The sequence below is a fragment of the Ammospiza nelsoni genome, chromosome 19 (assembly GCF_027579445.1).
Source record: "Ammospiza nelsoni isolate bAmmNel1 chromosome 19, bAmmNel1.pri, whole genome shotgun sequence".
Lineage (NCBI taxonomy): Eukaryota > Metazoa > Chordata > Aves > Passeriformes > Passerellidae > Ammospiza > Ammospiza nelsoni.
Genome location: NC_080651.1, coordinates 3,079,095 through 3,103,644, shown reverse-complemented (window position 1 = coordinate 3,103,644; position 24,550 = coordinate 3,079,095). Strand labels below are relative to the sequence as shown.

Here is a 24,550-nt window from a genome sequence, read left to right as displayed (position 1 = left end):
CCCTAGCTCAGGAAGTAAAGGAGGAGGAATATAGCTCCGGATGGCATTCTTAAAGGATAAAGTTTTATGTATCATTTAGAAATATTTTAACTGGCTTTTCTAAGCTTTAATTACTCATTTTTGCAGCACATGAAATACTACAGGGGTTTGGAGAGGGTGGGTGTGGGTGTATGTTATTTTTTTACCATGATTTCTGTTACTTCAGACAAAAAGCAGACGAATTATGCTTTTAAGTCTTGTAAACGGACATATTTGAATTTTGTGGTTAAGCTCAACCAAAGTTTATATTTAAAAGGCACTATTTTATCAATGATTGATAAAAGAACAGTGCACCAGATGTATTTAATCAGCCACTCTGTCTCTGAAAGCATGCATGTACTTTTGACTCCCAGGGTGAAATCCTGGCCTCACAGAAATTAATGGCAAAACTTCCACCAACTTCACAGGGGCCAGGATTCCGTCCTGTGTGTTGTTAAGAACCGCCCAGTGATGGAGACCCTGCCAAGGGTTCATGTCCTCCAGACAAATCAACCAGGTTCTGGAAAAGCTCCACAACTTTCTGCAAGAAACTGTCATTTCCCCCCCCACTTGCTGCTGCTCCTGTCAAACACATCAGCATTTGAGCAGCAATGACAAAGAAACTGGATCTGAGGGGAACTCCATTAGGCAGGATCTCCTGACCATTGTCTGCTCCTTCCCAGTGCAGGCAGCCATGTCTGTAATATCTTTATTAGATTTCACAAGTTCCACCTCAAAAATAACCAGGTTTCCCACTCCTCCTGTTGGAGACTACCAGCCTTATTATTTTGGTATCTAGGAATCTTGTTTTTAGCTGAGTGGGTTCATAGACAATTATACATGGGCAAGTAAATGTTTGGCTGAAGCAGCTACTCCCTCTTTTGGCAATTAATCCTCTAATGCCCTAAGAGGGAGAAATTAAACTCTCTCAGGCTTGTTTTCAATCATTTTTTTACATGTCTTACCAGCTTCTTCCACAGAAGTACAAGTATTTTTTTTTCCTGGTCTACTAGAAATACTAACATTTCATAATTTTCTTCTGATTGTTCAGGATGTCTGGTTTGTTTTCTCCAGTATCAGTTTCATTTTTCACTTTATATCAGAAATTCTTGCTGTTTGCACATGTGCATGACCTAAATTTCACCCCATTCTTGTTACATCAGTTCCTCTCTAGTCCTTCCAGTCTCGTATTTGGTTGTCCTCTGTTGACAGAGAGCCTCCCTCTCAGGCTTACACCATCCACAGCTCCACTAGTACATTCTTATTTTTTCATGCCAACTCCATTACTGAAAGTCTTACATAAAATACTGAAAGTTTTACATAAGATATCTCATGAAACTGATTTTTTAAGGAGCTATTCTAGTACACATAAACAAGCACCGAAGCTGGGCTTAGAATTGATGTTTCTGTTCAAATAAATGCCCTAACAACAGGCAAAAAAAGTCACACACTCTGCTAGACCTCATGCAATTCTTATTTCTTGCTGTGAAGCATAAAAGCTGCAATAGAAAGCGATGGGAATGAGGGAATGGCTGAGAGAGCAGTGTGCTCTCCCCTAGAAGGATGGCTTTGTAGCACTCAGGCACTGAAGGGTTTGAAACAACTTGAGCACCAGCCCTCTGGCCTTTTCAAAAAAGGGATCACTGAAAACCTCTGTCTTTTAAGGTCCCGCTGTGTTCTGAGCACGGCTCTCCAAGGATGTAAGGAAAGAAGGACCAGACACACCCGGGGCAGCACGTTCGGCACCTGGAGAAATTCAGTGCAAACAGCTGAGGAGACTTCAGGGCTGAGCAGCAGCTGCACGGAGGGGTTACAGGTTCACAGTTTTGGACTGCCACGCTTCAGTGATACATAGCTCCCCTTTAGGACCTGCCCTAAATGACAAAATCTCCTCCCTGCGGCCCAAACACAGCTGCTTAGAGGGAAGTGCAGCCCCAAAGCTGGGCTGATAAGCAAGAGGCGTGTGTGATTCTGGAGCTCTGAGAGAGCAGTTTGGCTCCTAAACTGAGCAACGCTGTTGCTCTGCTGACTGAAACACACTTGCAATACTTCATGGCTTGCTTTGAGTTTCTAACAGTCTCCTGGGCCTTAACAGCACAGCAAACAGTGACTCACTAATCTGCCAAAGTACAACTATTGTGGGCTCCCTATTCACTTAGTTTTTCTTACCTTTTCCCTAACCCGCCACTGAATTTTCCTTTTATTTTATCCCTAAGCCCACACAGGGACACAACACATCAGTTTACTGCATTTTGTGAAACTTTCAGAAAGTGCCCTTTCAATGTGTTCAATATATATTATAAATTGTCCTTACCATGCCATGCAGTGTATGAGTTTTGTGATGAGGAATGGAGTCCAAAAACAGCCCAAAGCCAGAGAAGCAAATAATTTCTCATAAAATGCTGTAGCTCCCCTCTCCTGAACACAGTTTACCCCCCAGTTGGTTGATAGCTGTGCAAACCAGCCACTCTGTGGGTAATCAGGCTCATGAAATGGATGTGCTTATAACGACTGTGAGAAACCTCTCTGGTGGCTGGGAATATGGAAAGGAATTTTCTTTGAACTCCATTAGATCCTACTTGTGCTTTGGTCAACATCAGCTATCCTGCTGTGCATGTGAATTTTGTTATTGCCTTGCTTGACTTTCACTTAATCTTCCTGCAGTGCAGAAGAAGACAGGATATCTGGAACTGAAAACAATTATTCTTATCTCCTACTGCTTTCATAATTACACCAAGTTCCCATTTGAAGAGCTGCATTCCTTGTGTGGACATGTGCTTTTAATTAGCAGAGGGATGCATCACACCACCAGAAGCCAATTCCTCAACCTTGCATAAGTTGGTTACAGAACCTCTGGATCCTTGGCCAGACCTCTGGATCCGTGGCAGCTTTCTGGCCAAGCTGGGGGAAGCGTGGGAGCAAACTCCAGGCACTGTAATTCCACCATAACCAGGATTTTTATTAGAGACTATTGCAGTAGCATGCAGCAGATTCAGCTGAGAGTCAAGTTCAAAATAGGAATTATTTCTTTTCTTGGTTTTCCACCTGCACTGAGTCACCCAAAGAATTTACAGGGCTCTAAGACATGAAGGGAAATGCAGACAAAAAGCTGAAAAAGTGACTAGTCCAAGTTAGTGGATAGGGTCAAGAGACACTTTATTTCATTTGCTTCCCTTCTCAGTAGGTAGGGTATAAGGAGCATACACTGTTCCCTCTGCAAATGGTCTATCTAATGAACATGGAGCATTTCAGCCAGCTTTTATTGACTCTCCAACAAAAGAAAGAAAGCTATGAGTTCTAAAGTAAGCTATACAGGCCGTTGGCTGCATTACTTCCTGGCTGATGAGTCTTTCTGTGTCCTACATCACTACAATCCTTAGGACTACATTTATACACAAGATCTATCTAACATACTGCACAAAGTTAAAATACACAGCTTTTCTCTTACATAATAGATGACTGCTGTGAAATTTACAGTAAGTCAAGTGTCTGACCTAAAGGGCAGTTAAAAAAAGAAAAAGAAAAGAAAAGAAAAAAAAGAATAATTGCAGTAAGACCAAATTAAGTTCTTACTGTTCCCACAAAAGAGAGCTTTTCATATATGTCATCTGCTTCAGCATCACCTGCTAAGGGAAGTTTAGAAGTATTTCTACATCCATGTAAACAAGTTAAGAAAGTAGAGGGTGTGGTAGTGATAACTATTTACCAAACCAAGTGAAGATCTAAACAGGCTGTCTTATCTTTTGAATGAGTCATTTTAGGTCATGCAGGTAATGGTGAAATCCCTTCCTTCCTACAGTGAAGTTTAAAATTACCCCTCTTTCCTCAGGACCAGGTAAATACATTGAACCTCTTTATCTCCAGTTTATTTGCACTGGGAGTGCATTACTTTCCAGAGAAACTGTGGCTACAAGATGGAAATCAAAGGCAATAATGGCCAAATGAAGGAGATGGGTTCTGACACCAGGGGTCCAGCACAATAAACCATCTACCAAAGGTAAAAAACACATCATATCAGAAGGCAGAACAACTGCAGAACGCCAGTTACCCTCTAAATCCTCTTCTATTTGGGTGGAACTGTTGAAACTAGATACTCCATACAGAAACAGTCATAGTTTGGGGTTAAATTCAACTCTATGAAGAAGGCCATTATAAACCAGTATTTAATAGCCCCTTATGACAGCTCAAGCAGTGCATGTTTTGTGCTATTTCTCTGAAAAAAATCACCCTAGGTGACCCTCCCTGCCTAAGTACTTAGGAATAAAATATATACATATATAAACATATACAGAACACATAAAATATATAAAGGTTTTGATGTAGCAGACAGACTATATTTTCTGTGTACTCTAAAAATGTTGAAAAACCAGATTTCCCTTTGACTCATACAAGAGAGGAGAATATAGACTGCCTTACACATGCGTGGCTGAGATGGGAGATGCTGTTGTTACTTCTCAGCTTTTTGGATGAAGAATCATCTTCTTGAAACTGTAAAAGTCATGAAACAATTTGTGAGAAAGACTTTTACATGATGCAGTCAATAAAGAACAGCAGCAGAAGCTTATAATTGCCTTGGCTGTGTATACTAGAAATGCAAATGTACAAATTGTATAAATGGTAGGACAGGACTACTCAGCAGCTTTGCAAAGTTTTTGGAATTACAGTAGTATATAAATGTCTGCACAGCAATTTAATTCATCAAAATCCCACATCTTTAGTTCATCTCCAAGAATTTTTCAAAGTGCACCAGTGCCACACAGAGACAGATAGAGGAAAACACAATATAGCTGGGAACATTCTCCCACATATGGATGTCCATATCCAAAACAAACACTGAAAATCACCTGGGGCCTGAAAACATCAATCTGTGTTGATTGCTGGTTTCAATTCTGGCCAATATGATTTTCTGATGTAGGAGTTGTCCAGTTTCCTGGTTTTGTGTTCCATGCCACAGAATTCATTGGATTACCCAGCACTGATTTCAGTAACAGAAAGGTTAGGTGTTAGTAGGGAATTCATACAGATTTATTTCCATTCTAAAAAACAGGTGGAAGATTTAGGTATATTAATGCCACTGATAGCCCAAATCAGCAAGTTGCCTTGAGGTACATTTCCCACTCAGAGCAGCAGCAGCTAAATAGAATAATAAAATCACAGAATGGTTTGGGTTGGAAGGATCCTTAATGATCATCTCATCTCATTCCAACCCTTTGCCATGGGCAGGGATGCCTTCTACTAGACCAGGTGCTAAAAGCCCAGTCCAACCTGTCCTTAAACACCACCAGGGACAAAAGCTAAACCTTCCCATACCAGAAAGCCTGGCTGAAACCACGTCTGCTAACTACAACACCACAGGGTAACTAACCTGAAGCCTGAGATCCACCAAATATGTAGAACAAGTTATGGGCACTTCTGAAACTCCCCCTCATTGCCCCAGAACAGTAACGCTCTATTTTCCCTTCAGTGGTATTTGGGTCCCTGGTCCATGTGTGGGACTGGACTTTGCTGTGTCCAGGCTGCCTTTGGGTTCATGTTCCCAGCACAGCTGCTGCCCACAGTGCTGGGGCAGAGCAGCAGAAAATCAGTCCTGAACTCATCCAGCCCACAGCCACTACCCAGCAGGGAAGATTCTAAAGGACTTGGGCTCAAACTTCAGCTTCGATCCCTAAGCTAAGGGCAATACATGGAAATACAAGGGATAAATAATAACACTTACGTAAACATACGTGAAAACAGAAAATAAACTCTCAGAACAGCTTGTGCTTTCTCAGTAATCACCACTCCTTATTTACCAAGAAAAAAAGGTCACATAGTAATGCCTTTTTTGAAAGCTTTTGTCCCTAGAGTGGCCTTGTGAGATAAATCTATTTTTCCATGAAAGTGCTGGGGAAACAGGGAGTGGTCAGGCAGATGAAGCCAACTTCCTGATGCCATGTAGACAACCATATAATGCAAAACATTGACCCTAAAATAACAGGCAACATGGAGCTGTGATCACTTCAGTCCTTTTGCACAAACAAGGAGATCAGGTAATCTCACAGGCATGTGCCCTTGCTGCATGTTAATGATCAGTTCTTTACTCACAACTCCTTTTTCATAGTGGGCCAAAGTCACCTCTGTGCAAACAAGAGCCACAAGCTCTTTCAGTTTCACTGAGCCCTATTTCAGAGAAAGAATGGGACTTAGAAGTGAGACAGCAATCTGATAAAAGCTTTGCAAAAGTAAAGAAATATTTCTTCAAGAAAAAAGAAAAACTAAATTATTCTCACCTCCAGGCCATTGCCTCAAATTCCATTTTAAAGACCAGCTCCTCAGCTGGGTGGGCAGCACAGCTTCACTCAAGTCAACTTAGCCAAGAAATTACTCATAAGGGATGAGCCATAAGAAATGTATTCCCTTGATATCTGGAGAACCAACTGGGCTCACTGAGAGCATGCCATTTTAAGTAATGTTTAAAAAAAACAAAAAAACCAAAAATAAGCCAAAATATTTATACTTATTATGTAAATATGAGTAATAATAATACACATAAGTTTACTACAAAAAATAAAAGAACTGAAATGTTTGCCAAGCAGTCTCAGTGGGGAGGTGAGAGCAGGTAAAATATGAGCAGATTTTTATTATCATTACTGACATTATTTTATGAAGATGGTACAGGTCAAGTTCTGGCATCAAATTTACATACTGGGAGGAAGTTTGTGAGATGCAATCTTGCCTTCACAAAATGCTCTCTGCAAAATTTTCTGGACTGTGCAAGGATGAGGGTCAGCCTGTATGTCCAAACCAGTCAGCCAGAAATCTTCATGCTCTGCTTGCAAACCAATTGACTGGAACTGGAAAGACAGCTGACATAAGTGAACTCTTTGTCAAAGACCTCAGCCACTTGGCAGGGAAGCTAGAAACACTGCATTATTCCAGCCTTGCACAGAGGTTACCACCAAATACATTGGCTGGTGCTGCCAGTCAGTAGGTTTGATGATGTCCCACTGCTCAGAGCTGCTTGTTTTATTCTGAAGACACGGTGTTCAGCAGGAAAATCTCACAGGAATTAGAAGAATAGAGCTGTAATGAAAACAGATTTACAACTCCTAGGAGAAAACCTGCCATAGTCACATTTTGAAGGCTTTAATGCTTGGCTGAGTGTGATAGGTGGTGTCACTGCAGAGCCTGAGCAAGATGCAAAATGTGTCCCTGGCAGTGGATTCCTCCTGCCCGGGAGCTCATCCCAGTGCAAGTTTTTTGCCTCTTTCCATCCTGCCTACCCCAGTAGTGCAGCCCAGTGCAGCCCAGTTTGCCATGGGCAGAGCCTGCTGCCTTTCCTCCCTGCCAGGCTGGTGGGGCCTCGCTGGGTGGGCCAGGGCCACGCTCACCTGCCAAGCAGCTGTACAGCAGTTTTGGGTTCTTTATATCATACTCTCATATGTACAGTCCATAAGGAAAACTGCCTGTCCAAACGTGAAGACATACAAAAATACATGTGCCCATAGTGTTCAGTCTGTGTCCTTGGGGGACACCCCAAAGGGAAGGCCCTGACCAGCGCACCCACGGACCTGTCCCGGTTCTGGCACCAGGCTGATGTCTCACACATTCAGAGGCACCACCACGGAGACCGCGCCTAACCCGGGTGCGCACGGAGCGCACCTGCAGGGCAGAGACGTCCCGAGAACCGGCCGAGAGCGCCGAGCCCGCTCCCTCGGCCCCGCAGGCTCGGCGGGCCCGGCCCCGGGGCGGAGCGGGGCGGGCCGGACGGGGGCAGTGCCCGGCCGGGGCTTGAGCCCGCCCGGCCGCCCGCCCGGCCGGGGATGGCGGCGCCGCCGGAGCTGGAGGCAGCGGTGGGGACGGCGGCGCCGCCGGAGCTGGAGGCAGCGGTGGGGACGGCGGCGCCGCCGGAGCTGGAGGCAGCGGTGGGGACGGCGGCGCCGCCGGAGGCGCAGGAGGCGCTGTCTCGGGGCTTCTCGGAGGAGCAGTTTGGGGCCGCCTGCCGGGAGCTGGACCAGCCGGCGCCGGCCGCGGCGGGGCCCTGGCAGCTCCTGGTGGAGACCATGGGCGTGCGGATCTACCGGCTGTACCACCAGGTGGGCGGGCTCCGGCTGCCGGCCCGGGGCGGCCGGGGGGCGGTGGGTGGCAGGGATGCCGGGGCGGTGGCGGCGAAGATGGGGGCGGTGGATGGCAGGGGTGCGGTGCTGACGGGGATGCGGTTCCCGCGCGGCCCGGCCCGCAGCCGCGGGTTCCCCGCACAGGCCTGGGCTCGGTTTCTCCAGGCTCGCAGAAAGCCGCTTTCCGGGTAATGCCATTAAGTGCTGATGAGAAAGCTGCTGGGCCGCAGTGACCCCGCGGAAGCGAGCTGGGGAATCCCGGGGGTTCCGTGTGCCACCCTCTCGAACCCCTCGGACGGGGGTTTGTGCTCAGGGGAGCGTGTCCCCGAACATCCCGAGCCCCGCCCGTGTCACAGCATCCTCTCTCCAGGAGCCCGCCTCCCTTCCTGCCTCTCTCCAGACCACACTGATTTCCCACCCTTTGCCCTCTAAAATCAGGTAGTTCAGAAAGGGTTGGAATGAAATTCTTCCCTTTTGGGGTGACTAACTTCTTTAATGAACTTCCGTGGTTTAGGAACTGACTTGTGATTGACAGTGTCTTCATTCTGACAGGGATTTACTATTCAATACTGACTTCTAAATCCATATTTAAATGTATATTTATAAATATCCTGGTTTTTAACTGAGTGATCATAGTTTCCTCTCAGCTCCCTCTGGACTTCATGCTGTTCTTTGCACGACAATTTTGTATTTGTATTCTGAGAAATTATTTCTGACATGGTAATGTTAGAAAAAACCAGAAAGCATACAGGGCTGTGCTAAAATCACAGTGGGGTGGGGAAAGCCTCTTTAAAAAAACATCACTTCATAGAACTTGGAATTTTCTTCAGTGATAAATAGTCTATGTTGACAGTGTGGATGTGGTGACTGGCAATGGCCAGAGGAGTTTATCAGTCAGTGCACACAGCTGGGTGAGACTGGGGTGCCTGCCAGGTATCCATGCAAGGATCAGTGAGTTGCTGGGGGTGTTCCTGCTGGAGTGGATGAAGTAGAGGATCTAGGATTAGATCTCAACCCAGAGCTGTGAATGCATTGTGCAGTGGATGAAGGCAAAGGAATTTTGGGAAGCTGGATTTGGCCAGGCTCATGGGAGCAGGGAAGCCCTGGCTCACTGCAGTGGCTGTGCTGCTATTGTATGAATGCAGCTGGTGAGATGGAAAGCAGCTCAGGCTTCTCCTCCTCATCCTTTTGTGCTTTTATGCACAGGGATTGTAGAGCTAAAAGGACTATTTGAAACTAAAAAAACCTATTTACAGGTGTCTGTCATTTTTAATGTAGTGTACGATGCCCCCAGTTTGGGCTGGATGGACAGACTACATAGGATGTGAGGGACCTTTTCAAGTCCAATCTTGGGACTCTTCTAGGAAATAAATCTACTGTTTTGTCTTTCAGTTGCTTCAGATTGCTGCAAGAGAAGATGAAGTCTAGAAGTAGGATCTTTGTTTAAAGTTGTTACTGGAAAAATTAGCTTTTAGCACTTACTGAACTGCAATTCCCCTGCAGCAACAGTACTCCAGGAAGCTGAAAGCAGCAATTATTCTTCCTGTTGCCTTTTTGCCTTGTCTTTCCACCTTCTCTGCAGGCTGCAGAAATAGATCTGGGCCTTCCTGTTCAGTGCTGCATTCCAGCCAAGCTGATTGACTCTCCTGATGACATGCCTCAGAAAAATGGAAACATTTCACTCTTGTTTTAACCTTCTTACTGTAAATTGCTGGTTTTCTTGTGAGAATAAAAATGTTGATGCCTCTTAGAAAGATGATGAGTGCGTGGGGTTACACAGATGCTGAATAGTTCAGGTTTGAAGCTGGTGATTGGTGCTCCAGAGAAGGCACAGTGAAGATGAGTAACTTAAGTTTCTTGCTCACATTACTGTTTTCTGGTACTTCAAATCCTCATCTTCTGGAGTTGATTTGTGAAGGCAAGGTAAAGAAGAAAAGAATGTTGTATAAGTCTTCTTTTCCTTTCCTTAGGAATGCTTTGATTTGATTTCTACACTATATATTTGAAATACTCTCATTGTTTTAATTTAGTCCTGAACTGTCATTGCTTTAAAATAGTCCTGAACTCGTACTAACAGTGGTACAAACATTGCTCCATAGGCACAGATGGAATTACCATATGTTGAAAGTGACATTAAACAGGAGATATCCTGCACCTCACCCCTTCAGTGCCTACAGCTTTCTGAAAGAAAATAGCTGATAAATATTCAAGGCAGATATGAGTGCATTGTATGTAAGCATGGACATTGTAAAGCATTCTTGTATCCCAGCCTGATGTGTAAGCAGAACTAACTTGCCACAAGAATTTAATGCTTCTGGTAAACCTCAGTGTGGGCAGGATTCAGTCCACACTGACCACTGGAGCTGAAGAGGGGACTGTGTGAAGAAACATGCTCCCTCTGGAACTCCTGATGAAGTAAAAGGGTACTGGTGTAAGGGAAGGAACAGCCATTGTGCAGGGCAGGTCAGCCTGGCTGCATTTACACTTTCATGTGTAGATCAAAAAGTCGAGAGGTTAAAGACTGAATCTTATATTGTTTTCTGAGCACTTGCTTTCACAGCTCTTGAGCATATTTGTAATTTGTGCTCCACCTAACTTCCTTCAGCTGTTCTCCCTGATGCAGAGTACTTCCCTTTCCTGTGTGACTTTTCCTCTCTTCATTCTGTTTCCACAGCAATCAGGACTTTATGAATATAAAATCTTTGGTGGTCTTGCTGACATTCCCCCAAAATTGTGTGCAGATGTCTACATGGACTTGGATTTCAGAAAAAAGTGGGATCAGTATGTTAAAGGTAAGCTCATCTAGGCAGTGTAAAAGCAAACTGGAATCCACATTAATTGTTCCCACTAAAACTTTCTTCAAAGGTATTTCGAAGTTACTGCCTCCAAAGACTTTGGGTCAGACTTAAATATCTTTTGGGATAAGGTTGCACTCTGCAAATACACCAGTAAACACTGATATGCAATCTCTAATGTCTCAACAGTATTTCCCTTTCCTCTGGAATGAATTCTTTCCATGTTGGTTAAAGCATATGATTGGCATCACTGGTTATGCTGGAGCACTTGTAACTTCTAGTTGTAATACTTAGGTTAAATTTTAGTAGATGTCTTGGGGAGAAATGGGGTGGTACCTTCTGTGCATCTTTGCACAGGGCGGTGGAGCAGTGCATCATGGAATTGCAGGTTGGAAGGGACTTCTTGGATCATCTGGTCCAAACTTCCTTGGTGAGAGCACAGTCAAGACAAGGTGGCCCCGCACCCTGTTCAGCTGAGTCTTAAAATTTGTCCTTGGGGAGATTATTTCAAAGGCTAATGTCTTTATGAAAATTTTTCCTCAGGCTTCCACCAGTTTGATGAATGGTGGAATATCTTTTCCTGAAAGCATGGGTTGTTCTTGGCACCTTTTACAGTCAGGAATGGGTGTATCGAGAGCGTATGGCTTTTACAGAGAAAGGAATAACTAATTAGTTACGTTTATTTAATGTTGTCTTTGAAAAGGGGCATTAAAACTGGATATCCATATGGTGCTAAAACATCCTAAGTCAGCAGTAACAAGGTAAGGGTGCAGCTGATGTAGGTATCTAGTAATCCATTTATTTTAAAGATGGGGAGCATTTTCTTTTTAAGCCTGTGCTTGAAGTCAGAGCAGGCCAGTAAAACTGAAAAGTGGTCTGAGTGTTTTGCTGAGCAAAGAGCAGTGTTAAAAACCAAAGACTTGTTAAATGTTGTGCTTGTAAGGTTTAGGACAGCTCCAGGGTGAATGATTGCTGATAATGCCAATGGCTGCATTGATACAGAGACCCATAAATTAAACTCATGTCAGTCTTGGGCAGATTTAAGGAGTAGTGTCTTCATGAAGAAGTGTTAATTGTCAAAATGCTCAATAGCTTTCTTGTAGCAAAAGCCATTTTGCCATTAATGAAACAAAGAGTCAGAGTGGGACTCAGCATTATTGTATTGGATGTAAAAATACTCTCTTGAGTTACTTCAGTAGTCTTTAAGTGCATTTAGGAGAAATGAATGCTTCTTAAATAAACACTTTTTTTAAAATTCCTTCATAGAGAAAAGAAAGGAAGCTGCTGGGGGAAGCTACACCCTTAAACTAAAAACTAGATAATGTTGCAGAGCTGACATTTGTATCCTTGCTGACCATGGTTTGTTCATCTCTTAATTTCTACTTGTGCTGGTGCTTTAAGTCCAGCATTTCATAGAAATTAACTCTTAGAGGGCTTAAATATAACATAATGCTTTCCTTCCTACTTAAAAATTGACACAAGCCCACCTGTTTTTTGGGATGATACATATGATGAAAGTGCTAGCCAATGTTTTAAATGTAACCCCAGTTCAGCCTGGGTTTTTTCTTTCACATTCGGGAAGAAACCCCAAAAACTTCCACTGAGAGCCTTCTTGCTCTTGGTGTTACTGTTTTTATTCCTTGGTGCTCTTACAGCCATGCAAGTGGCAGTCCAAAGGAGAAATCTCTGCTGAACATTGAAATAAAAACCTGATCAGAGCAGAAGTAGCTGGCTTTTTAGCTGAAAAGGCAACTGCTTCTGCATGCTTCTGAATATCCACAACATGTGGACGCCCTGAGGCCTGGTTTGTGCTGCAGCTGCCAGCTCAGCAGGGAAGTTGTGACTGAGGTCCCACGTGCTTCTGTGGCGTGATGCAGAATGGTTGGGCCTGAGCAATACTGAAACTGGCTCTACTCCTGATTGCAGCACCTTCCTGACTGAGATCAGACTTCCCAACAATTTCACAGTGATAACTGACTGCTGAAGCAGTAAGTGCTGCTGTCCCTATTATGGATGGAACAGACTTGTGATCTCTTCTAGTGGTGCTAAATGAAATCAAATTATTATTAAAATGCACTATATTCTGGCTTGAAGTGAATGCAGGTGGGATGCGGTTTATGTATTGTGGTTTTTGTCCTGTGTTTGCAAAAATACACAGGTAAATGAGGTAGCTAATAAGAGTTGTTTTGGGGTCTTTAAAACACTGTCATGGTGCCTTTGTAAAAGGAAATCTCTGTGGTTAGGAGCAAAAGCTAAGTGAATAGTCCAATGCTCCAGTGACCTCTGGTGGAAAACATAAATGTTGTGGGTTATTACAACACCAGGTGCATGCAGTGCTGCTCCAGCTGGAGAAGAGGAGAAGCTGTTTCTGTGGGTGACAGCTGGTCTGCAGGGCATGCCAACAGAATCCTGGTTTGGAATATATTATATAGGGAAAGAATCTCCCATCTGGGGCACTGTTCTTGCCTTGTCAGTGAGATTATTGCTTTATTCTGGCCTCACTTCCAAAAACCTGGCTCTGGAGGACATAGAGCACCTCAGGCACAAGTCTGCTGTAAAGGAAGAAGAGGCCACTGTGGCTGTGAAGGTGAAGCACCTTTCTGGATCCCACTGTCCTTTACTGCAGACCCTGGGCCAGCCCTGGCTCAGCCCCAGGGCTCATCAGGTTCCATTGCTGCCTCGGGGAAGGAAGCTGTGCTGTAGACAGGTTTTCAAACTCGATTGTGTGGTTTGATTAGAACTAAATTTTCTCCTTCAGACTACTCTCCAACTGAGTCACTGCCATGTTATAGGCACTATTCTTAGGTTACTTTTTTTTCATATTCTGCTGCCTTCTGATTTGAGTTTCCAGGCAGACTGAAGGTGGTGTAATGAAGGCTCATAAACTGCTCAAGATTCTAGTTTGCTGTTGCATGTATGTACTGCTGCGAAATTCCTGACAGCTTTTCCAAAATTCATTAATCCCCATGTAAGATGTCTTCAGGTGTTAGAAAGCTGCACTCATCCTAGTTCCATGTTAATTCAGTATAATTTACAAGGGTGATGACATGCCTGTGAAAGAGCACATTGTACTCTTAGATTGTGACTTAAACTTGTGCAGAACATGCACAGGTGAGGAAAAAGCTTTGAGATGGAAAAGCTTTGAATGAGCAAACTGTTGGAAAAGGAATTTGACTCTGTTGCCCTCAGAATTGTTCTCATTTTATGGTCTGGGGTTTCTGGATTTTTTGGGGGGTTTCTTTTTTTCCACCAATTAATCCAATAGCCAAAGAAAAACAGGCCACCTATTTTTGTGTATTTGATTCCTGAACAATCCTGGTACAGAACTTCTTAATGTCTCTTATTGCTAAAATTCTACATACATATCAATTTTGACATCAGGGTTGCATGTAAAATGTGTACATGTCAGAAATCTGAGCAGTTCTTGATGCCATCTATATTTCTGTTGCAGTAGACATTAAAAATATCTAACAGTCTTCTTCTTTCAACCGTAGAACTGTATGAGGAAACATATGATGGTGAAAAAGTAATCTACTGGGAAGTGAAGTACCCTTTTCCTCTCTCAAACAGAGATGTATCCTTTCAAGTTTTTGTTCCTCTTGCAGTTTCTGCCACTTGGTCATCCAGGAATCCCAGCAATGAACTGATTCCATCACTCTGCTGCACTGATCTAAGATCTTGCAGTCCTTGTGTTAGATGAATGTATGTGGCACGAAGAGGAGCGTGGGTGCCTCTTCCCACACAGAGCTGGAGCTCCCATAGCTGAATTACTGCTCTGCAGGATTGAATCCTGTAGGGACACGAGAAAGAACTTGAAGGAGGGGCTGTTTGTGATGGAACTCTCTTGTCAGCTCCTCATCCCTCCAAGTGACATTGTTTTGACGTGGCTCCTCAACTTGCAGTGCAGTATGTCTATATCCGGGAGAGCCGGGAGATGGATGTGCAGGGGAGGAAGATCTGGGTTGTGTTGGCAAAAAGTGTGGCTGTTCCTCAGTGCCCTGAGAAGCCTGGTATTATCAGAGTTAAGAGCTATAAACAAAGCCTGGTAATTGAAAGTGATGGCAAGGCTGGAAGTAAAGGTAAGAGGTCAAGAAAATGTGTGGCAAGTTGTGTAGGCAGGGAGTGTATATATTAGCAAAACACACAAAGAGGGGGACTGGAAATTTTAAGCCAAGGTTTACTTTAAAATGGATGAAACCTTTGGAAATGTCCAGTGCAGTGCACTGGTGTGAAGAATCTTTTTATGTAGCAGTTGGGCTGGGTGGTTAAGAATAGTCCACTGACCACTTCCTTCTGCCCTCCCATGCCAGCCCCAGTCTGTGCTGCTTTTCCTGCCAGACAGTTCAGCTGGGGAGACTGCTGCAATTTCCTTAACTCAGCAATGATTCAAGTATTGTGTTTGACAGATGTATAGATTAAAGGGTTTGCCTAGAGCTTGACTTCTGTCTGAGATTAGTCTTTTAAAGACAGTCTTCTTTTATAAGACATGGTTTACAGTAATTCAAATGCCTTTTGTGGCTCTGTCAGCTTCCCAGAGGTTAACAGGGAATGCCTGTATTTACTTCACATTTCACTTCAGGACAAGTTGAATTTTTTGTGCAGAATTTAGACTAGAACTGTTGTAGTTGGTGCTTCAGGATGCACTGACAGCTTCTGCCACAGTGTGTTAGAGCTGAGGCTCAGGTCACTGGTATCTGGTAACTTCTCTCTCTTCTCTAGTCTATATGTACTATTTTGATAATCCTGGTGGCATGATTCCAACCTGGCTGGTCAACTGGGCTGCCAAGGTAAGGAAAGGATTCAGATAATGATCTTTGGCTTATCTGTTTCAAGCAATGAATTCACTGCAGTCATACCCATCCTCTAGGTTTTGGGCAGAATTATTTTTTTCTGGAACAGATGCATCAGTGTTCCTAGCTTTTACACAGTCCCATGTTTTCTGTCTCACTATTGTATGCTTTCATGACAATGGTCTTAATTAATTTACTTATTTTAATTCCTGTCAAATTCCTTTGGTTTTTCAACCAGGCAGGTAAATTTCTGCAGCAAACCCCAAATAATCTGTGTTTCAGAGAATATATGAATAGCCTCAAGACAAGCAAACTTCAGTAATGCAGTTTATTCCCAAAATATTCAAAGAATGGCTTGATGCTATGTATCAGATCTTAGACTTTATCTTAGACAATTGGATATTGGATCTTAGAACTGTATCTGTTTGATGTCCTTGATCTATATAAAGGGAATGCTCATTTTGCTTATAGTTTTTATTGGTTTCATTATGCAAGAATAACTTTTCTGCCTTTCTCTTTACAGAGTGGTGTGCCTGCTTTCTTGAAGGATATACGAAAAGCTTGCCTTAATTATTCTAAGACACATGGGTGTTGAAATTGATTTGAATAATTTAATTCCTAGATCTCTGCTCTTACAGGAGCAGATGTTATATATTACACTGGATAAAATCTACCTCTAATATTGGAAAGAATTCTATTTTAGTTTGAGTTATGCCTTGAGTTTTATTAGATTTTTTTTCGACTGAAGAGCTGGCCACTGGCAAAGTAGCACCAATATCAGCTGCAGCTTTTGAAAATACTCAAGTTTTACCTTGTTCCCCATGCTTTGCTTATGCTGGTTGTCAGGTATCAACTAGAGGAGTTCTGTGCTGGATATGTTGCATCCTTGCACAAGAAACAACAATCTTACCAGAAAAATGTCTGAACTTGGACTTCAAATTATCTGCATGTGTTATGCCTGGATCTGCTTTTACTACCCAAGTTTGTCATTCTTAAACTCTCTGCCTGATATGAACCTAAAAAATGCTGAGGAATGAGGTAAATTACTAGAAATGTGCAATAGGAAGTCTGTGATGCTAAGCTCCCTTAAATCCAGCTGTATAAAGATCAAGCCTAAAGCCTTGCATTCACAGCTCCATACTTCTGCATGAAATGTAAAAACTTTTATTTGTGTCCAGCTAGAAGAAAAAGGAGGTGACTTCTTGCATGTCTGATTTAAGGGGAACAAGTTTTATCTCCAGAGTCAGTAGCCTTATCTATAAAGCAGCTTGGACACCAACTTGAAACTGGAGGTAATTTTAAACTGGGTGCTTGCCACTGAATGTGGATGAGCTTGATGTGGAACTTGGGCTTGCTTGCATTTTTAAATTTAATGCTGATATAAAGAATGGATGGTGACACACTAAAAGCTTAACTGAGCAGGAGATTAAATTTCCAGCACCTTTTTTGGGGGTGGGGTGGGTGGAGGAGGGACAGGGAGTGCATATAGGAATGAGAGGACGCCATTCTCAGGGATTTAAAATATTCAACATTTTTCCTAAATCGAATGCTGTTTCTGAATCAGTCTGGTAATGGAGTAGCTTTGTGTTGTAAAAAATAAACAATTGAAACGATGCATTTACACCTTGTGTGACTATTTCCAATAAATCATTATTTTGTCCATGTAGTGTTCTTGTTCTGTCTCCATGGTTTAAGAGTTCCATGCTGGGCAGGTCACACATGACAGGCTGATACCATGAGCTGCCTTACTGTTAAAGGATTGTAAAAGAATAAGTTGGATTAGAACTAAGCAGGATTCTTGTGTTCTGCCAGCAATTCAGGCATTTTTCAATGTGTTTGACTTGGAGGCTGTCACTGGATTGGATATTACAGTGTTACACAACATGATATAACAAAATTATAAAAGGAGGATGAATCTTCCTGGGACAATGATGCAGACTATTTAATTTGCAGTTTTTTCTGAACAAAACTGACCTCTGTGCCACAACAGTCCAAAACTTCCCTGTAATTGTAAACCTACCTTAAAATTTGAGTTGAGTTGAAATTTTGAGTTGAAATGTTTATAAGCAACATGTACCTAGTGAGCTGAGTATGTGCACAGAGATGAATCATGTATAAAATAGATCATTTTTTCATTCTTTTTCTCCAGACAATCTAATTTTGTTTAGTCTTTTAAGGAAGTGAAAGCAGGAGGAAGACTGAAAGCATTTTATAATCATGAATTCACTTTGTCTTAGACTGGGTATCCCTGTGTGTGCAGTGTGCTGAGACACTGAGGCTGAGAGCTCAGGGGGCTGAATGGCTCCATTGTCAATCCTTCCGAAAATTGGATTTCCTGCAGGCCCTGCACTGAGCATGCAGAATACACAGCCTTTGCTCACATATCCACGCTGAAACCATTGCACAGGCAGCTTCTTGTGCCAGACACAACTTTCTAAATTAAAACACGTTTGATTAAACAGCAGATACTAAACCCAGCTTTTCCACTGTTTACAAGCAACTAAGCTATGATGTGAAGTGAAAGCAACATCAGATCTTGTCTTCAGTTCCCTGTGGGCTTTTAAAGTAACATAAATATGCAGTGACACTTCAGTTTAAGTCTGGGTTACTACACCCATCTTGTATTACTCGGGAAGAAAAGTTCCAGCCTGTGTGATGAGGCTTCGTATCTGCATGGGAGATTGTGACTAAAAAGAGTTGGTATTTTCAGTCTTTGGATGTAAAGACATTCTTAAATAATTTTAGAGCATTATTAATGACTGATTAAATATTGATCTTCCATAAATTATACATGTGTCATGTGAGCCTTGTATCAAGCCATGATAGCTTGAGCAGGAATTTACCTGCAGGGAAAGTCACCATGCATTATGAATTCTGGTGCACAGGGTTATGAAACATGAAACCCCCTTCCCATGCTATTTGTTCATGTAGCACCTTGAAGTTGGTTTTGTTTCATCAGCTTGCCTAAAACTGGAGTGCAAAGTTAGTTCTTTTAGTGATCTGTTGTAAGGAAATGATTGTTTGAATAAAAAAGGAATGAACATTTCTGTTAGGTGATGACTGAGCCTCTCATCTTCTCTATCCCACCCCAGTTAACAGATTGGGAGGTATCACACTACAGATTACCAGGGACTAATGAAGTTTCTCAGCAGTCAAATAGAACTAGAAAAATGCTGTAGTTTCAGTCAACAAGGGCATCTGCTCCAAAGTGCAATATCAGAATTTGCATAAATCATAATAAGCTTTGGATCTATTCTCATATAGAACTTCTGTTGTAAATTTAGCAGCTCTTACTGAAACATGTTTTGGCATGTTCTCCACAGAAAGAAGTGGTGGTTTTTTTGGAATGACTGGTTCCCCACCCCCTGTTTCCATAAGGAATGATGCTGTAACAAAATGAATATAAATCATTCTTCCACAATGTGTTCCAGCCATTCAACTCCATTCTTTCCATGCAATCTCTCTATAAAATGAATGTATTTGAGTTGGAAGGTAAAGTAAGGCAAAGATTCTCAGTAACCCAAAGTCAACACAGAGAATGATGTTAGATTCACAGTCACTGGAGCTGCCTCTTAGAAGATGACGTGCAAAGGGAAACACAAATTATTTTTGCTCAGGAAACAAACAACTGGTTGATGCTTCACTTCTCAAGCAGGTCATCATCTGTTTTATGATTTAGTGGAACAAAAAATGTGGGAAGACAGGGGGATAGAGTGCTGATGCTAGTCCATGCTAGTAGATGATCTATCTTCCCAGCAGCAATTTTGCTTCCCATTATGTCAGTTTTCTATGTACAAAGAACATTTTCAAAAGGGATCTAATGATACTTAAATGTCACTCAGCTGAGAGCGATTTCTCCCTGAGCACAGATTTGCCTTCTTCTTATCTAGATGATAATTCATAACCAAATTTACTGTCTCACTGTAGTTCTCTGATCAAACTACTACACTTTCAAACAAAAACCTTTGTTCTCACTCCTCTCAGTTTAAATACGCTGAAAACTTCCACAGAAGTTAGTTTCCAAAATAGAAAAGAAGGCTTGTGGCAGGAGCAGAGTTGTTATAAATCCAGATGGACTGCATGAAAGATAAATGCATTTTGAGGAGCAATAAAAAGAACAAATCTCTACAGCAAAATTGGTTTTGCTGGGTTTTTTCATACCACTCTTGTTTGCAATTGCACACTTTGGAGTCCTGATCAATAAGGTAAATAAAACTGGTGTTAAAGCATCCTACTCATTCTTCTCTGTAACTCCAAGGAACGTATTAATTAGGATTACATTTGCACACATAAAGAGAATGTTATCTTTCTGTTAGCTCAGTATTCTCTGTTCTTTGAGAACTTGACCATAAACAATTATTCTCATTTGGAATGTGAATGATAAATGTATCCTTAAATCCTGCTGTGAGACAGGAACATTTTAAATGGGAACTCTCCACTGGAAACCTTCATTTCCAAAGTAAGGACTGCATCCTGTGAATAAGTGTTCCAATAATCATGTCAGAAGGCCTTAAACACACATATTCATTTTAGCTGTGAAAATTTTCCTGCATCCCAGCTGTGAAGCGGCTTAAGCTGAAAGCTGTTCCTGCATTGTAAGCACAAGTACCTGTAATATTAAGGTTTAAGTGAGTTTGCCTTTATCTGTACTCTCTGTATTTCCTGCAAATTCCAATATTTTTATAAGGCCTGTTTCAGCTCTGGAGGCAAAAGAGATTATGTGATGGACTGTAAGAATCAGGTTTTGCTCCAAGCTTAATTGTCCTATCATTCTTCATGTATGGAAGAAACCCATGAGAATTAATCATGTTCTTCCTAGGATGACAAGTTTGGGATTGAAGCAGTTCTTCTAGCACACATAAGGCCAAGGGTTCCTCTGTTCTGTGACCAGAGGCCTGCTGTGAAGTTACAAGGCTCACTGCATTGCTGAATATTTTGGAAATTTTAAGTCTTTCCCTGTTTAGATCACTCGGAGCCATGGGGAGTTTGACTTTTATTATTCCTGGTGCATATACATGTCTTCCAAAGCATGATAGAAATTGTGTGTAATTGCCTGGAAATGGATATTTCACATTCAGCTGCAACTTGGAGTTATGTTTTAAGAGTGGATTTTAAATATTATTTTTATTGAGACCAGGCTACTGCTGTGCATTTTGAAGTAAATGTGTTTTCTCAGCACGGAAGCCATAGAATCCATTTGTGCATTTGAGTGGATCTCACAAGAGGCCAAAATTGCCTGGCCAACCATTAACCCTGTGAAAGGCTCATGATGCTGTTCAACGATTCAAATGAAAACAAACAGTAGGAACATGCCTTCAGCAGGAAATTACTGTGGCACTAGAAGGGCCCATTGTCCCAGAGTGTCAGTGAGTCTGTATAAGAGTACATGGCCTTCCACTGATTTTTTTTCTTGATAACTGACCCTTGATAACATTTAAGGTGTGGTTTTAAGAACCATGAAGTTGAGAGCATTACCACTGAATAATGAGCTTGATAAATTCACTACGATGGCAATCAGGCATTTAGAAAAACAACTTTTAAATCCATTTGGAACAAGTTAGAGAATAAGGATAAAGAAGTAATCTGAGGATCTTTTAAGGTCTTTCAGCAAAGACAGGCCTAGAAGTACCTGCCAGGTCACCAAATGCAATTTTAGGCATCACATAATGTAAACCTTTCCCTTGCATAAAGTATGTTTCACAATTTTGTGCTTAACCCATCCTCTCTTTCAGACTTGTAATTCTGTATGCTCAATATCTTTGTTAGTAAGTTTGTTGTGAAAATATGACTTGTGTAGAGAACTTGCATTTTGCTCTTTTTTTAGTAATGTTTTTTTAGTGGCCAGTAGATATCAGAATGTTTTATGCCAAAATAAAAAAGGTTTTTTATCAGTGATGATAATCAGCAATGAAACAAATTGCTTTGAGAGACTGAAATCTCTGGTTTTGGAGATACTCAGGGCTGAAGTGGACAAGGCCCCTGGAAATTTATCTGACCTTGAAATAAGAGCCAGCCTCAAATTTGTTGCTGCTCTGGTCATTATTTGACTGGATGATGAGATGATCCCGTATGTCCCTTCCAAGCTGAATTATTACAAGATTTTCAATATTGAAAAGCTAGGAGATTACAGTGTGAATCCTTCTGAGAAGGCAGCATTATTTTCTTTCCAAATGCTGTTATTTAACAGACTGACTTCCACTGAGATACAATGAGACACACAAGTGTAGGAAAAACCTACAATCAAAATCTGTATTAAAAACAGGTACTTAGATATTTTTGGCAAGATACTTTTTGGAAGCTGCTTTGTTGCTTTAGTTTCTTATTGTGACTAAAATTACTGGTATGAAGTCGGTGAGAAATCTGAGAAATTTAAGCTAAATTAAATTAAGGCAGACTTTCTGAATTTTTGTTAGTGAAACAATATCATAATAAGCATTACATTACATTCCATAAGCAATAACATTATTGAGTGAGAGCATGGTGACTAAGTTTGGAAAAGGACAGCAAGAGCAGACAAACTGAGGCTGAGCTGCCCACTCCCAGAAATGTTACTGGTGCCATTTGTTATTGCTCGTTTCCTGTTGCATCCAGCAGCTGCAGATCATATCTGAAATGTTAAAAGCTGGGAAAGGGCCAACTGGGCAAGGCTGAGGTGTAATCAAAGAGAAGATAAAATGCAGATTTAGAATATCTAAGAATTCCATGATGATCCTGTAGTTGTACCTAACTATCAAGGCAGTATTTTTAAAGACAGCATGCTAAGCCAAATAGCATTCTCAACATTTTAGCCTTATACATTGTGGACTCTCTTTTTGTCAGGTGGGAATCTATATTCAATCACATTTAATTAAAATTAAATTCATATTAAAGGATATTTACTGTTAGTAAGTAGACTCTTCTTCTCCAGATCTGGTGCTTATTACCAGCCCAATTCAAAATATAGCAACAGAAGAAGAACAAATCTTTGTGTGATGATCCCATCGTGGACTTTCTTCTCCCCAGCCCAATGATGGATATTTCCAATTGACATTTACTGCTGAATGCAATGTCCTTTACTGTCACATGTCTTCCCCTTTCCCTTCCCCTTTCAATACTGTGTCAACATTTGGGATGAGCCCAAATCCCAGTGTGTGATCCGACCTTGTGACATCGCAGCCCCCTGAGCTGCCAACCTGGCCCTGCTTCCTGCTCCAGAGAGGGAGCACAAACAGCCCTCTCAAGGATCATCTGCTGCCCAGATATTATCTTTATCTCTGTTGCTGCTTGTCCATTTTAATGTGTTATAAAAATCTTACACGGATTCACAAACAGCCCTCTCAAGGATCATCTGCTGCCCAGATATTATCTTTATCTCTGTTGCTGCTTGTCCATTTTAATGTACCATAAAAATCTTGCATGGGATTCACGGTTGCCTTCCCAAAATATGTGTTTGGATCTGTGGATCTGTACTTATTGGGGAATAGGAATTATATCTTTTGGGATTTGTAACTGTTGAAATTAAGAAAAATGAGGGGGAAGAATAAAAATCACACTGAAGACACAGTAGTAAATATGAAATGATGTTGGTCAGTGTTAAGCAGGGCAAGAGCATTCTGAAAACAAACTATGTTTTTGTTTAAAATTATGTAATTAAATATATCCAGTATATTTGATAATAAAATATTCAATTTAAAAAACAGGGCAGTTTTTCGGGGGCATTAATCTCTTTTTTCATTTAGCAGAGACATGTTTTGAAATATGCAAATTGCATGTTTTCATTTTCTGGGCCAAATAATGAAGGAACACAAATGTTGGCCAGAGTCCCCAGAAACGGGACTATTTTCTAATTTGTAAAGCTGCAAAACTGTGTTAGTTTAGCACAGTGGCTCTACTGGAAACATCAAATTCTTAGGGTATTTTAGATAAGATAGCTTCGACTTCTGCTGTTTCCTGTTTTCTGCTCATATTTTGAAAGGTAAAAAAAAAAAAAAAAAAAAAAAAAATTTGCATTGCTCCACCCTTGCCTTGCAGAGAGGCTCCGACTCAAATATTATTTTGTTTGGGAGTAAGTTTGTTTACAGCTGCAAATAAGGAGAAAAACAAAAAAGGTTCCTTTTAAACTGCTCAGAATGGCAGTTTCAGTAAAACACCTTCAGTGCTTTCCCAGCAGAGATCAAAGGAATGAAATCCCAGAGGGCTTGGACACTGGGGTCTATTTTTGGTAGTGAAACATCCACACAGTTCCTCTGCTGTACTGGGGACATCAGAGGAAAGTGCAAATGCTGTAGAAGCTTATATTCTGATGTGACAGGCTTTTGGGTGGGTTAAAAGGACAAATACTGAGCCTTTCACTTTGGATTCCTCTTTGTTAGCTGCTGCTTATCAAGCAAAATGGTGTTTTTGTCTACCTCACCTTCATTGTCCCACAAACAGCAATTACTTTTTTCAAGTATTGGGGAAATCTGTAATACAGTGTAATACATGTAAACTACATGAATAAATAAGTTTTAATTTTTCACTTGGTTTTACAACATACATTAAAAATAGTCATTTGATTTGTTTCAAATACAAATACAAAATATTTAAGCTTTTCCCACCTCATTTTCTTCCCACTTTTCAATTATTAATTACTAAAAATAAAGTGGAGCTAGAGAAAGATGCTAAGAAAGGTATAGCAGTGAGGAAAATAAATCTTCTGATTTGGGCAGAAAATGGGCACAATGCTCCAACTGTCATTGAAAAATGAGGGGAAAACTATTTTTACTTTTGTGAAATAATTTAACGTTTATCAGCTCATTTTTCCACTGCTGCAGAACAGTTAATCCTCTGGATAAAACAGAGGCAAAGTATTAAGCTAGCAGAAGGAAATAAG

The 24,550-nt window shown here is 41.5% G+C and overlaps 1 protein-coding gene across 1 annotated transcript; it reads left to right on the top strand.

The window, feature by feature from the left end:
• Positions 1-7,859: 7,859 nt before the first annotated feature.
• On the top strand, positions 7,860-16,617 carry PCTP (phosphatidylcholine transfer protein). Its single transcript, XM_059485713.1, has 6 exons — positions 7,860-8,093; positions 10,789-10,906; positions 14,404-14,483; positions 14,817-14,988; positions 15,629-15,696; positions 16,223-16,617. The coding sequence occupies exons 1-6, from the start codon at positions 8,061-8,063 to the stop codon at positions 16,292-16,294; spliced, it is 543 nt and encodes a 180-aa protein (XP_059341696.1). The 5' UTR covers positions 7,860-8,060; the 3' UTR covers positions 16,295-16,617.
• The last annotated feature ends 7,933 nt before the right edge of the window (positions 16,618-24,550 follow it).

Excerpts from the sequence above, each read along its gene's own strand:
- PCTP (XM_059485713.1), top strand. The coding sequence starts at position 8,061 with ATGGGCGTGCGGATCTACCGGCTGTACCACCAG. Across the intron at positions 8,094-10,788 it reads TCTACCGGCTGTACCACCAG|CAATCAGGACTTTATGAATA; the intron begins GTGGGCGGGCTC and ends CTGTTTCCACAG. Across the intron at positions 10,907-14,403 it reads GTGGGATCAGTATGTTAAAG|AACTGTATGAGGAAACATAT; the intron begins GTAAGCTCATCT and ends TTTCAACCGTAG.